The sequence below is a fragment of the Periplaneta americana genome, chromosome 17, assembly GCF_040183065.1.
Source record: "Periplaneta americana isolate PAMFEO1 chromosome 17, P.americana_PAMFEO1_priV1, whole genome shotgun sequence".
Classification (NCBI taxonomy): Eukaryota; Metazoa; Arthropoda; class Insecta; order Blattodea; family Blattidae; genus Periplaneta; species Periplaneta americana.
The window spans coordinates 27,618,973-27,631,755 of NC_091133.1; the positions used below are offsets into that span (position 1 = coordinate 27,618,973).

At 35.5% G+C, this 12,783-nt stretch overlaps 1 protein-coding gene across 2 annotated transcripts in view; it reads right to left on the bottom strand.

The window, feature by feature from the left end:
- LOC138693204 (unc-112-related protein-like) overlaps positions 1-12,783 on the bottom strand; it is a 527,407-nt gene that overhangs the window by 26,628 nt on the left and 487,996 nt on the right. Inside the window, exons 2-4 of one of the 2 annotated variants that reach the window (XM_069816977.1) lie at positions 11,431-11,664; positions 7,025-7,296; positions 2,695-2,909 (exon numbers count right to left, since the gene is read on the bottom strand). In XM_069816977.1, the coding sequence (XP_069673078.1) occupies positions 2,695-2,909; positions 7,025-7,296; positions 11,431-11,664 (721 nt within the window). Of the gene's footprint in view, positions 1-2,694; positions 2,910-7,015; positions 7,297-11,430; positions 11,665-12,783 lie in introns of both variants that reach the window. The other variant, XM_069816976.1, reaches the window with a different exon arrangement.

Below are 12,783 nucleotides of genomic sequence, written 5' to 3' on the forward strand. Positions count from 1 at the left end.
TTGTTACTCTCTATCTTTGCTGGAGTAGCTTTTTCTTTGGGTTATCTAATGCTATAAAATTGAGGTGTCAGGTTCCAAAATCCTTCTTATCCAATTTCTATGATTTTCCATAAACCACAAAAAAATTTGAAAGGAATTTTTTTTATAATCTACGTAAACCTTTGTGTTAAAAAGTCAATAAAAAGAAGAAAATCAGTCTGCAAAGTCTCATCCTTCAAATTTAAAATTTTTGTCATCAACAAAATAAGGCATAATATTTTGATCATCTGAAGTCTGATTAGTGTAATATGTATCTAGTCAGCGATGTATGCAATGGAGAGAGAACTGGCCACCCTACCCCATTATTTCCTGGCTTAGTTGCTTTATGAGTGATGCCTTATTGGTGTCACTTGTGAGGTTCAAACCTGTGTTCGGACAGTTGACTAAACAACAAACAACAATTAAATTTTTTTTAACTTTAACTACAATGTGTTGATGACAAAAACAATAATATTTTATTACTATATTGGAATTCTTCTACTTTACAACGTTTTTTATTTTGTCACATCCAAACAAAAAGCATGTATGAGTATGTTAGAAAAAGACCATGAATATTGCCACTCAATCTGTGCAGCTTGCGACTTTTTCACTTCCATAACAAAGTGATAAAATTTCAACCTTCTTATATAAACACAAAATGGATCCTTCTCCTTCTGTGAGTACCCAACCTCGTTTGTATAAGTGTGCTCATCTAACTTATATTTGCACGGCCAACTGTTAACTTATCAGCATAATGCTGTCATAATTTCCTACACATTTCATTTGGAAATTTCTATCTATCGGCCACCGCCTGCTCGAATGCATCAATGCATCCAATGGCTGCTTATACTGTCTGCTCATTCAATAGTCAAACATGTAACATGAACAAAAAAATTGTCGCTAGATGGCAGCTCCTAATGGCCAGTGAAGTCGCTTGTGGATATAGGTCCTATACTTTATGTTTGTAGCATGTCATTAAAATGCGACTCTAATAGTTTCGTTAATTCAGTATATTCTTTGCTCTTGAAACAAGAGGAAATACAACTAGATATGTATAAATAAAATTTAAAATATGAAAGCCAATGAACTGCTCAGTTACAAAAGCTGCCATCTGACAGCATTAAAAACAATTTTCAAGTTAAAATTGCAAATTAACTACTAGTAGGACATCTTATGGCACTTCTAAGGTTAATTAATTATTTTTTTTTCTTAAAAACTTACGAACTGTTCATATGCTACAACTTTTCTGATAGAGACTTTCGCAACTAGGCAGTTCAATAAAAATGAACTAGTGCCCCAGGAACTTACAGCTTCAGTACTTTCCGAGAAAGGAGTTTCTCTGAACAAGAAAACCAGAAAACATTTTCTGTGTAGAATTTCCCTACATTACTAAATACAGGTTTCACGAATTTATCCACAAGAGTTTCTGACACAAATTTCTGATGATTATTATTCGTGACACACTTCAAAATGTCACACTGGCACAAAGTAGGTAGAACAACGTTTTTTTATAGTTTGAAGCAGACATACAGATGAGCCGGTTAGTGCTGCACCTATCACTGGAATTAGGAAAAATACTATTTCAGCGAAAGCATTGTTACTCGTAGAATGATCTTATGAGTAGGCAATATAAGCAGCCATTGGATGCGTGGATGCATTCGAGCAAGTGATGCTATCGGCTGATGCAATAACGAAAGTGATGGTGCTACCCTTATATTCAACTTTAGGAACTTAATCTTACAAAAATAAAGTGACATCAGATGTTGAAACTTCTGTAGGCCTAACATTTCATCCATTTGACCCTTGAGCATAAACGTTTCACATTAAAACCAATGTACCATATCTAAAAGAAACCAGCCTCGACTTTATTTTGTTCATCAAAATTGCCGGTGTATATTTCGAAGTAGCCTATATTTAGGCTTAATTATATTATTGTTTAGCCCTGCAGAATATGCTTAAATCAAGGCACATGAATAACCTCCTGAGTCCTGAGAGTATAGTATACTATACTATACTTCATAAATGATTATTATATATCATTATGATATAAGATGTATGTGCAGAAACCCGAAGTCTAGTATAGTATACCTACATTTGTGCCCTAATTGTAACCTGCAGAATTTTTTCAGCATTTTTCCTCATTTCAGCGATTTTTTTTTTGAAGTGTAGAAATTATACTGAACTTTAAAAATAAAACAACAAATGTCTCAGGACTCAGGAGGTTAAAACCTTGAATCTAAATGCATACCATTTTGTCAAGTATGACTCAGAGACATGGCATCTGCTAAAAGCAAATGAAAAGTCTATATAAGAAGGGAACAAAAAGGTCTTTGTCAGATTCTTGGGAATGTTAAAGAGTTGAATGTAATTTGTGGATAAGAACAAATGCAAAACTCACATTCCTGTACAACAAGTTAAATTACCGTCCATGAAATTTAAATCAAGAGCTCAGGTGCAGACAAATGTAATGATGCCAAATGAGAGATATGCAAAGAAGATCTTTAATGCCCTATATAGTTATCCATGAAGACATAAGTAGGAAGACTAGGAAATGTGTAGGTCTATTGATGATGTGAAGAATATGAGAACGAGGGCTTTTGAAAGAAAGGAACTGGTTGCGGAATGAAGCAGTTGTAGTAGTATGATGTCGTATTCTGAATGTAATTAGAAACTTACGCAACATTCATACGCGCTCGTTCAACAAGTGTACGTGGTCGAAGCTGACGATTTCTTGCATCTGGGCTGGGTGTGGCTGGACTATGTGCAAGTGACGAATCAACGCTTCCGTTAAGCATCTCAAGGGTCAGGCTGTTGTTTGTGTTTGGTGAATATGTACCATTCATTTCTCCAAAAGCAGGTGAATGATTGTTTCTCTTCCATGTCCCTGATTGCTGTAAAATTAATAAAGAATTATTATACAGAGTGAACAGTTCAGTGGTTTTCCATCATGTGATGCTTGCCTCGTCCGCAAGTGTTTTAGCGCAGACAGCTAGGTTCAAAGCCAATGGGTTTTTCTACATAACCATAAGGAATAAAATGAATTGAAATATTGTGCTATCACAGCCATCACGTGGATGTTCAAAGATGAATTCAAGAAAGATTCCCTGACGACAATGTTTCAAGTCACTCAGTTATTCATAAACTAGAAAGTGGAAAAGGAAGTGTTCACGACAAGTATCTCAGATTTCAGCATATAGTCCTCACCAGAGAATGTTTGGATGGCAATGGGTTTTTTTTATCATCTACAGAATTCTCGTAGAAAATCATTCTGGCATATTTTTTAGTAAACAGGAACTGTAATTTCTTATGGTCCTAAATGCATAGTGCATTGATCCAGTGTTTCAATGTAAGCAATTCGTGAAGTGTTCAACCATAGAATTGTGTATTTCCTAGATCCCCTCTAACGTTAGACTATATGACTTATCTCTGGAGAAATTTAATGGATGTGTATAATTTAAATCCTCGCACCCTGGAACAACTGAAGAGCAGTGTCCATGAAAGCAATGACTCCATTTCTCGAAGGAAACTATAGTAATGGGTAATTTCTTAAAGAGGTGCCATTTCCCCCCCCCCCCATCTCCTTGGTTAATTTGTCGAGAAAATTGCGGTCTTTTTATGCAAATCTAGCTTTAGATATAACTCCCTTTGAAGCTGTTTATATTCAGTAAATTGTATGGCTACGTGTTGATAGACTACTTTGCCAAAACAGGTTTTCATTGGTCAGGGTGCACAGTGAGAAGGTGAGTCTACCACAGCACCGAATGATTACAGGGCACCACGATTGTCTTGTCTCATTTACACAGAATTGGAATTCTGGACAGTCCTCTTTGCCCATTTTGCAACATGCAAGAAGATAGTTCTCATCTTCAACACTGGCCTGCACTCTACTCTACAAATATCTATGACCGATATTGGGAAGCATGTGCAGAACTATCTTCCTAATACTTTTTCTTTTTCTATTACTTAGTACTGTTATTATTTCAAGCTTTGTTCGTGTACACGTTGTATATATTGTATGTTTTAAGGGAATGGCCATTGGTCAAGTTCTAAGCTGTATTAGATATAAAAAAAATAGTCAGTGAATTAATACATAAACTGTTTGCTGCTGCGTTTTTGTTACAGACATTGAAGAGTTACTGTAATATGTGAGTGAAAACATGCTTGCCGACAAGACAAAATCCAGATGGCAGAAAGCCATTCAAATGTTCACCCTGTTATTATCGTTCAACAATAATTCATCATAAATTGCAGTATAATAAACTGAACAGAAGGAATTCAAAATCCACTTCAAATTTCTCATATTAGTTACATTACAAAATGATCATTGACACTGGAATATTATTTTTTTTTTTCTGTCAGTCCCCAATTCAAATGGTTGGTCAGATGTGTGCCAGAAAATATGTTATATGCTAGCTGGCAAGACTAGTCATCTCTGTGATAATATGGTGATGAAGGCATTCTGGTGTAATCATGGACAGGAATAGGTGAACCCGAAAAACATGCTCCATTAGGTACCACTTTATTCCAGCACAAATTCCTCTTACAGTGACTGATATTTGAAACCGAGTCTGCAACAGGAAAGTCAACATTCTAGCCTTTAGACTAAAAATACCGTACCGGTACATTATAATATGGAACATTATACGACGAATGTCAGTTACAATCCTATGATAATTACACACAAATAATGAACAGATCTCTGTTTGAGAACATGTAAAAATAATCAGTGATCATGCAACATGCTGTTTAAAAACATGGTAAGTGTTAATTATAGACTAGGTATTAATATATGTATAAGACAGCCTTTTATAACCTCAGACAAGTAATTCTTTTTCTTTAAACTTGAAAATTCTGTTTCAAGTTGAATATCTTATCGATTAGCACTCCCATTTCTAAAGTAATCATCATATAACACTTTTATTTGTAAGAATACTGGTATATGATATCTTTCTTTCCTGTAGGCTATACTTTTAAATTCGCAAACATTTCACTATATTTTTTGTACACACTACAATCAAGTTTTAAATGCAATTGCGGAATTTTTATACATAGATATTTATGTTTATAGCTTCTGTTTCAATTTATGTTAAGTTACTGGTACCTTTATTTTAATTCAAAACTATTTATTTATACAGATATTAAACAAAAAGTAGCAAACAATATGTCAAAGAAACATTACCACAAATTCTTACGTTTCTTGATTCAGAAATAATTCCTATCGTATATTTGAGGGTCCTTAAACATGCACACAAATACATCTTATCTCGTCCTCTACAGACAACAAAATACACAAAAAAAAAAAAAAAAACAAATAGTCATTAATGACAAAATATCGAACTATGACATAAACAACAAAATCAATTTTTCAAGAAGCATGCAGAGTAAACGTGTTTATTACCATTAACATCATCAGATAGATGTTTCAAAGGCTTTTAAATTATGTAGGTACAGAAAGCTTGTAAGACTCTTGGCTAAAGTTACAGAGATTCTTAAAAGTACATAAATAAATAAATACATAATTAATTTCAAGCTTCTTATACCACTGACGCAAAATGTAACAAACTTTTTTTGGAAAGGCTGTACAGTTACACCGTATTCATAATAATCTAATTCTGAAGTCAAATTATGTTCAATAGAAATCCTTGACACATGGTGGATAGTGTATATTTTTATATTGAAGTTACTGAAGAAGAAATTGTTAACATAATCCTTGAAATGCTATAGTATACATAAGGACATACTTCCACAAAATTACTATCTACTGGTATTGTATATTTCAGGAATTCGTAATATATTAATTCGGATAACCAGTCCTTATATGCATTAGTGGTCAGTTTCTTGGTCTAGTAGTTAGCGGTGCTGGCTCCTAACCAGGAGGTTTTGAGTTCGATTCCCGACTCTGCCAAGGGATTTTTCCTTGATTAGAAATGTTTCCTTGGTATGTATGGCCTGGGTGTTTGTGTTGCCCTTAGGTTTAAGTTAGATTTAGAGAGGTACTATGTGTTAGGAGGGGATTGGCACACCCTACCAAAAATCCACTGTGACTCTCCCCATAAGGGATCACTAGAGGTCGTTTGTGACCCAATGGACTCAGTATCCATCCATGAATTACTAGTTCCTCAAACATTTCTTCCCCATTTATATTACATTTGTAGAAATCATTATCAGATTGTTTAAGTGGCTCTTGATAAAAAAAAATAATAATCATCTCAGAATATAGTACTTGCTTTTTTGAGCAGAAAATTTTCTTTTCCTTCAGTATATCCAAACTAACAATTTTACATAAATATATACAGAAATATTCTGTCTATACTCAGGAATACTATGCAAGAATCCTAGGTAGCGACTTCATACACCAGGGCTGGGCAGCAAGAGCAGATTCTACTCTCTCACGGGGAGCCTTATGATTTCTCTTCATCCCCTTTTTTCCCTGCCAAACACCGTGCAGCGTTGATTCAGTGACGGATGAATATTAAGAGTCTAGTTCCGCTCCCGATGCCCAGGCCTGTCATACACCTTATGATAGATATGCTTCTAAGGAAAGGCTATCTAGCACTAATGAAATTGGTGACAGCGAGATGGTATTGGGCGAGATAAGTTTAAAAATGTCATATTCGCAGTTGGGGGGGGAAATATATATATATAATCAGTCCAGAAGGGATTCGAACCCACAACCGAATGCAGCCTCAAATCAAAATCCAGCTTGCTACTTCCTCAGCTACAGAAGAAAAAAAGTTCAATTCATGCAAATAATAATGAAATAAAAATTAGAAGTGAAAATACACTTTATGTAAAAAAACATGAGCTTTAAAATGTTCGTACTACTTTTTAAATATAAGATCGAGATCGTTTAAAAATATAAAAAAAATACGAGACAGTATTATCATAATGATGCTACTGAAAGTGGGATGCACTTCCGACAAACATTCAACTTGACAACAAGAATATTCAAGTGTCTGCAAAGAAGAATAACTGATCCTTAGGAGGCTGGACTGACCGTGCTGACCGGGGAACTGATGGGTGTTGATGTGTGATGTCTGTTTGGAGTGACGGGTGCACACATAAATGGCGGTGAACTCTTGTCCAGGCTTCCTGTAGATCCTGACGGACTGCTATTGGCAATGAAGGTGTTTGTGTCTGGTGGTGGTGCTAATCCATTGGTTCCTCCTTTAGTATCTGAATGTCTCTTTTTGTTACCAGGAAGATCTTTCAGGTTGTATTTAAGGTGATTTGGTTCCAGTGGCTTGCAGAATGACAATTCCTCTGGATGTCTTATACCTAAAATCATAAAAAGAATAATTCTTATTTTATATTACGATATTAAACAAATATTTTAAAAGTAATTCTATTTAAAATAACACTAAAATTTTTAACTAGAAGAAATAAACACCAACACAAATAAATAAGGAATTAAAATTATATTGTATTTCTTTAAGGGAAGCAAGTCGTACACTTAGGAATAAAAAGAGAGATTACTTGAAGAAAAAACTCAATATGGTAGAAACAAGTAGTAAAAATAAGAACATTAGAGATTTACATAAGGGTATAAAGGAATTTAAGAATGGATATCAGGCAAGGGTAAATGTGGTCAAGGATGAGAATGGCGACTTTCTTGCAGATTCTCATTCAATCCTGAACAGATGGAAAAACTATTTTGGGCAACTACTAAATGTACATAGGCCAAATAGAAATGATCAGGACGAAATTCAAATACAAACTGCTGAGCCATTTATACCCGAACCCACACTTTCTGAAGTCGAAATTCCGATAGAAAAGCTGAAAAATTACGAGTCTCCAGGTGTAGATCAAATTCTAGCAGAATTAATACAAGAGGGTGGAAATGCATTATCTAGCAAAATTTATAAGCTTGTACTTACTATTTGGGAAAAGGAGAAGGTTCAGACTACTGTTAGATTGTGATCATTGGCAGTTCTTGTCACCTGTATAAGTAAATCCAAACGTAATACAATAATCGTCGTCCTTTTTCATTCTTTGCACACTACTGACCTTTGTCGGATTGACGCACATCACTATAAGTTTCACTTGATGAGCTTGACACAACACTAATTGCCGAATTTGTTAGTGTTCCTGTTCAAACTACTGTACCACTTTTCAATTATTTATGCATTTCAGATGCGGAAAAATATGGGTTTACTCGAATGATTGTGACACACAACTGAACTGTTAACCTGAAGCAAGCAAGCAGATAAAATGTTGAACATAAATATTTTTTTGTGATATGTTGTTTAAAACTGAACACAAAGTTATTTCCGTTTAGAAATTTATGACTGATTCGTTAATATTTCATAGGCAGAGCTTAATCTTATTCCCACAAGGAAGTCTGAAGTTTAGAAGTTAATGCAAAAACATATCTCATAAAGTCCAATTTAAAATGCAAATTGACATGTTTTAGGAGTCCTGTATATGCTCCTGTACAGAACAGGGTTCGAACATAATGTTTACAAACCTTTTAAAAGGACGAAAGACATCAAAAGAACATTAATAGATACCTAGTGCACTATTGCACATGTGTGCTCCATGCATGTTTATTATTACGCTTACCATTTTTTTTTTTTTTTCAAGAAAAACTGGCATATATTAATAGACTGTTCATTGCCTACTTTCGAATTAGTAAAAGACAACAAAATATTTAAGTGATTTTCAGAAAAGGTTAAGTACGAGGGTGGATAGGAAAGTAACACACAATTTTTTTCTGTGTTGGTATTGCGACTGGGATGTTAACATTTCACCGAGATATAGTTTGAAGTTTTCACTACAGACACAATTTGTTTTGCATGTGCAGCTCTAGCGAGAGAAGCGTGAACTACGCAACAAAGATGGCGCACATGTTACTGTCGTCAACTTCTGAAGAAGAGCGAAGTGTTGTGCGATTTTTGTGGTCTAAAGGATATAACCCAAGTGAAATTCACAGGGACATGTGAGGTGTATATGGGGAAGACTGCATGGACCGTAACAATATCTCCAAGTGGTGCACATTCTTCGCAGATGCCGTGAGAACCTTTGTGATTGGCCACAAATCAAGTGGCCGGTAACAGCTAAAACCCAGCAGAATATCATGGGCATTGAGGCGGCAATTTTGAACGACTGGCAGATCCAACTGCGAACCTTATCTCAGCAGTTTCAACATTTCATATGGTGTGGTGTACGATATCTTGCATGACACATTGAAATTTCATAAAGTTAGCACCCAGCCTAAGAACTTGACAGATGACCACAAGAGCCAGCGAACGATTACATGCTTGGACCACTTAAGGTGTTACACTGCAGAAGGTCATGACTTTCTGAAAGGAATTGTCACTGGTGATGAGTCCTGGGCATACCACTACACGCCCGAAACAAAGCTGGCCTCTATGGGATGGAAACATGCTGCTTGTCCAGCAAAGAAAAAATTCAAAGTGGTGCAATCTGCTAAGAAAGTGCTTGTGACAATGTGTTTTGTTGATGGACTTTGCTAAACACGGGATCACTGTGAATGCTCAGCCTATATTCAAACATTGGTAAAGTTGCGTCGTGCCCTTTGTGACAAACACTGTAACATTAATGCTACGAAGTCAAACTTCTTCATAACAATGCTCGCCTCCATGTTGCGGCTTCTGTTCGTGAGAAAATCAATACATTTGGTTGGGAGGTGCTCCAGTATCCACCATACAGTCCAGATCTTGAACTGTCGGACTTTCATCTGTTTGGTCCCACAAGGAAATTCCTGGCCGGCCAACGCTTTGCAATCCATGCAGAAGTGCAGTCAACTGTTCGCACATGGCTATACTCCAACCGAATGGAATTCTATGAACAGGGTGTACTGAAACTGGTACCATGATGGGAGAAATGTGTTAAGAAACTTGGTGCCTATGTAAAAAAGTAGCTAAAAGATGCGAGTTCATTTGTGTATTTTTTATTTTTGTTTACCTATTAAACTTTTTTTTTATTATTGTACGTTACTTTCTGATCTACCCTCATATATGCCTACATTAATTTAAATTCATCACCAAAATTTAAACACACTTCGGTCTTGATAACACTTCTATTCCATTAAAGAGAATCAAAATGCAGAAACACATTGCAATTACACATATTTTTCACTGGAAAGTATTTGGTCTTTCAGGGAAATATCATCTGAAAGCAAGACATCATATATTTCTAAGCAGAAAATTTTCAAATTATATTTCAGTATCAGAGTATTACCAAGACTTGTTTCTTATGTTTCTTTTTTCCAATATTGATTCATCTAATGAACAGTCTCTCAGTTCTGATATCTGATTCAAACAAACAAAATATGAATTCACGAAAATTCGAAAACCTTACCTGCAACTACTTTCACAGAGCTTAAATTCTCATTAAAGTCAATGTATAACCCAACCTCTAACCAAGTTGGTACAATACAGTGCAACATTTTGCTCTCTGTATCGATGCCTCCAGTCAGCTGTGGTCAGTATCGTATTCATAATATAGACTACACAGTAATGTGCAGACAACAGCACACTATTTTTTATTATTATTAATTTTATTACTACACTATTTTTTTTTATTATTATTATTATTATTATTATTATTATTATTATTAATCTGCTCCTGCGCTGGGGATCGAATCCGTATTCTCGTTCCTATGCATCAAGCGCTCTAACCACTGAGCTACACTGAGGCTCAATCCACAGCATTGGATCGAATCCTTTTCTTTGGGTATTTTCCCAACATAGGTTCAATCCTCGGCACTGGAGCGAATTTTTCTTCATTAATAACCAATGGTAACCATAACAGATAATTCTGTAGGATCAATAAAATTAATCTCTACGTAAACTATTTTTATTAAAATAATATAGCACAGAGAAATAAAAACAACATTATTTCGATTTCATATAATGTAAAAATGATTTTAAGAAATTATTCAAACAAATTCTTCAGAAACCAGGATATTTGGGCATCCCGAAGAGTTTTCATCGTGACATGGACATTTCACTCCAAATCGGAATGGACCCGGAAAATCAGAACAAATGGTAGGCTTGCTATTAATGAAAAATGGTATTGTAAGTATGTTGAGGTCTGAGTCTAATGTCCGTCTAATAATAATGATGATGATGATGATGATGATGATGATGATGATGATGATGATAATAATAATAATAATAATAATAATAATAATAATAATAATAATCTAAAAATCCTACAGTATATAAATATTTTGGTGGACCCCTTGGAAAATTCTGTAGCCTTCTGATAGTTGGAGAACCACAGACTTAGCACAATGGAGGAAAGTAAAATTGAGGATATTGTAAGACAATAATAAGATACAGTAAAGAGTAACAAATTTGTGAAATACGAAAACAGAGCTGCATCATTAGAAGTGTGAGAAGAGAAAAAAGAACCACTGAAATATGAGTACCGGTAACTTCTTACCCAATTCTTTGCAGAGGTTGACAACGCCATTAAAAGTTTTGATGGAGAAGTTGACTCTGCAGTCCAGGTAGCGTAGATCAGGCAACTGAACCCTCAGAGTTTTGTGCATTGGTGTGAAATGGAGTAATGCATCAGCCTGGACGCCATATTGGTCTAGAGTGGAGCGTGTTCTTGTGAGCCACATATTGCGGGCTGGCCACCAAAGTGCATGGTCTGACCAATCCATGGCAATATCTGCAAAAATAAAGAAAATATCTGTTAGTAACGAATTAGGACGTGAAATGCTCCTTTCTATAAGCTGAAGATACACTATTTTTACTTCTGATCTACCAAAGCTAGGCCTACTAGAGTCCCAGATTGAACAAGTTTCAACCAACATAATATATTTTAGTTGTTAACATGATTATCCTTATATTGGCAAATTATGATACCGTATTTCACTTTGCGATAGCATGCTGTGATGGCAGAACCTCCATCACTCATTTTGTGCAATTCTAGTAAGCCTGTGCTTTGTCCACCGCTGTGGAGTAACGGTTAGCGCGTCTGACTGTGAAATGAGCAGGCCAGGGTTCAAATCCTGGTTGGAACAAGTTATCTGGTTGAGATTTTTTCCGGAGTTTTCCCTCACCAATTAAAGCAGAATTGCTGGGTAATTTTCGACGTTGGCCCTTGGATTTATTTCGCCATCATTAATACACAATATCATCAACATCCATAACATAGCCTGGGTTCAGATCATGGTGCGGCATGCTGCACTTATACAAGAGCACAGTCGTTCGACTACCCAATCATTCACAGGATAGGAGTGGTAACTGGTAAGCACGATAAGCCTGAGGCTGCAGTGCAAGCCTTTGGATCCCTCCTCCGTACAAGAGAGAGAGAAAGTTTATGCATTAATGGTTCCGAAAAGAAAAGATTCAAAACCAACAAACATAAAGGAAAAATAAGCCATTTCTAAATGCAATTAGTCTTCATACTAGTATGTTGTATTTTGCACTAATTGCATAAATATAAACATTAATTGGAAATTTAATCATGTACCTATGTATGTATGTATGTATGTATGTATGTATGTATGTATGTATGTATGTATGTATGTATGTATTGTATGTAATGTATGTAATGTATGTATGTAAGCATGTAATATCCATGCTGATTACCAGAATGGATACAACAATATCACTTCTGTGATTATCTTTACATGAGAACTATATTAAAGTCTTCTTTAAATGACAGGGATTCCTTTTATAAATGTACGCGGTTCGCTGAACTTTGAGGATGTCTAGTATATCTGTTATGGTATCCCCATGTTCCGTGCTCCCTCTCTCTGGTTTGGTTACATATGACTTCCAC